This window comes from Hibiscus syriacus, unplaced genomic scaffold (assembly GCF_006381635.1).
Source record: "Hibiscus syriacus cultivar Baekdansim isolate YM2019G1 unplaced genomic scaffold, ASM638163v2 tig00112530_pilon, whole genome shotgun sequence".
Classification (NCBI taxonomy): Eukaryota; Viridiplantae; Streptophyta; class Magnoliopsida; order Malvales; family Malvaceae; genus Hibiscus; species Hibiscus syriacus.
In genome coordinates, this window is record NW_024063358.1 from 1,163,529 (window position 1) to 1,166,175 (window position 2,647).

Genomic DNA, 2,647 nt, shown 5'->3' on the forward strand with positions numbered 1-2,647 from the left:
TTGCCTTGACATGTTATCTTGTGAAGGTGTTATGTTAGATGGATTTGTTTGATACGATAATATTATAAAAAATTAAATTAATAATTTTTTAAATATAAATAATAAATTTATCATTTTTTTAATTACGTTCAAATTGGTAGAATATAAATATTTTTGGGACAAAAAATTGTTATATATTAATCCATTTGATTTCATTTTTAACATAAGAGTGACGTGTTTGTAACAATATTTTAGTTCATTGTTTAAACTGTAACTTTTAGAAAACTGTGACATGTTTATAACGAACTAGAAATTCAGTGATATGGGGGTGTATTTTACCCTAAATATTATGTAGCACATCAATACAGACGAAGGTGGGTCCACTAATCCGAAAGGACCAGCCACGTGTAATCCATGTGGCAATATATCCAAACACTCGATCCTCTTCCTATGTCAGTTCTTACCGTTTCGTATATACTCCCTCCATATATTTATTGTTTCTAAAATTCTCCCCCAATAATTATTCCTTTTTTTGGCTTCAATTTTTATTGTGTTTAATCTCTCTGTTTTCTCCTCCTGCTTTCTGATTCTGGGTTTAATTTAGTTCTCGTTTCTCCCCCCCCCCGAAATAGCCATAAAAATTGGATCCACGTCGAAGAAGAGAAAATCCGACGCTACTCGGCTGGACGAGATGGATCGGAGCATGTACAACACCTTCTGTAGCGCTGCTAACTCGCTTTCGCAGCTTTATTCTCAGGCCATGAACCACCAGCGTGTCTCTTTCCAGGCCGGCGAACGTCACGCCCTGGTTAGCTTCTGTTTCTTTGTGTTTCTATTCCAATATATTTATTCCTTTCTTTTTTCCCCTTTATCTTTTATCTCCATATGGTATCTGTTTATTAAGCAGGACGTATTTGTTCTAAATGAACTGCCAATTTGTTATGAATTTCGCAACATAATTGCCTTTTGGAACAGAATTATGTGCAACGGAAAATTCATAAGAAATATGATTGTGTTCTGGAAGAAAAAATTAAATTGGGTTAGTTTTTAATCGCACATTTGCTTTTGAAAATGTTGTAATTTGGTGAGAAGGTGTTAGCTTTGTCCTGGTGTCTCCTAGTTGGATCATATTCCCATACTCCTATCTGAGCCCGTGTTAGAAAATTGGTGTCAAATATAGCGGCGGACGCAAGCGAAAACGTAAAGAAAATAACTAAATTATACGAGAATTTGAAATTTTCAAGAAGGCGACGCTCAGCTAGCTCCCCTCGGGTCCATACCTTGGGAAACTTGATGAGCCAGATTAACATGGGTCAAGCTTAGGCAATTTTGAAGAGGTATTAAGCCCTCAAACAAATTTATGATAGCACTTTGTCTATTTTGAAGCTTCGCGGTGGATCCTTTGAGCTTCTCAAAATGGAGTCATGGTTTATGACGTTCGAATTCGATGACTGTTGGCAAGCAAGCAAGCACCTTTTGTGTCTTTTTGTTTGTATCAGAAAGGAAGACAGTCTTGAATTTTCCTAAACTCTTGATCATGTGTTCTCGCGATAGATATATTTTCTTCTAGTTCTCCACTCCTATTGTGGGTTTTTTTTGGTTAATTTATCTTGAATTTCGCTTGTGGTTGATTCTATCCTTGCTTTTATTACTCTATCGACCCTGTATTCTTGCTCTAAGTTGTCTCTAGTGTCTGTTATGGATGATTTGAGCCTACTTTTTAATTGCTTTTACTCCGCTGATTATGACTGAAATAGTGAAATGCTTCCCTTTGAGAGGTTGAATGTTAAATATTTATGGATGATTTGAGGCTACTTTGTAATTGCTTTTTCTCCGCTGATGATGACTGAAATAGTGAAATGCTTCCCTATGAGAGGTCGAATGTTAAATATTTATGGATATTTCGGTATTATAATTGCGTTTTCATTTGTTCCTGGTTGGCCTTGATTATTGTATCTATTACATAAACCCTTCCTCTTTCTTTACCCTTTCCGCCCACAGGAGAAGCTTTTTCAATGGATTTTGAGGCAGCATGAAGAAGGGACAAGGGTGGCAATAGCTGATATAGTTGCTCATTTGCAGGTATCTTTGGTGATGTCTTGGTCTTATTTGTTTCGATGAATATGTTTGGCGAAGAAGCCTTTAAGGATTTTGTTTATAAATTGTCATTCCTTTTGAATTTCTGTAGAATGAACTTGAATACGGGGAAGAAGAGTCTCCAATGTCCCCCAGGCCTCCATTCCACCAGAACCCTCAAACCACGACACACATGAATGCTCCGAGCGCTCCCCTTTTATCTACCCTGATTTCAGCATCAACAAATGGACAGGGAGATCGTTCTGGGGAATATCGAGGAAAGAACCCGGAATTCTCAAATGCAATTTCGAACCCGATTCAAGGGAGCCTTCAGCACTACCAGTCATTCCACCAGGTTGGTAACCATTCAAACAATGTCGTATCTTCTTCTGCCGATAGACATCAAAACGACAAGATCAATTATAGTCACCAGCAGAATGGGGAAGCCGATTCCTCTATCTTCAGTGATTACATGGACATGCCTATGCATGCTGATAGTCCAGTCTATGAATAACCCTTTCTGAATTCCCCCCTCTAAGTTTTTGTTCAACCCTGGTTTAGTCTAGCAAACTCTAAATTCGCTGCATATGTA

At 37.7% G+C, this 2,647-nt stretch overlaps 1 protein-coding gene across 1 annotated transcript; it reads left to right on the forward strand.

The window, feature by feature from the left end:
- The first annotated feature begins 456 nt into the window (after positions 1–456).
- Positions 457–2,647, forward strand: LOC120181609. The gene is made up of 3 exons (XM_039186700.1): positions 457–787; positions 1,981–2,061; positions 2,168–2,647. Exons 1-3 carry the CDS (start codon positions 671–673, stop codon positions 2,567–2,569), a joined length of 600 nt encoding a protein of 199 aa, XP_039042631.1. The 5' UTR covers positions 457–670; the 3' UTR covers positions 2,570–2,647.

Bases quoted from the DNA above. Each gene is read 5' to 3' on its own strand.
- LOC120181609 (XM_039186700.1), top strand. From the start codon at position 671: ATGGATCGGAGCATGTACAACACCTTCTGTAGCGCTGCTAACTCGCTT. The intron at 788-1,980 runs GTTAGCTTCTGT...TTCCGCCCACAG, and splicing joins CCGGCGAACGTCACGCCCTG to GAGAAGCTTTTTCAATGGAT. The intron at 2,062-2,167 runs GTATCTTTGGTG...GAATTTCTGTAG, and splicing joins ATATAGTTGCTCATTTGCAG to AATGAACTTGAATACGGGGA.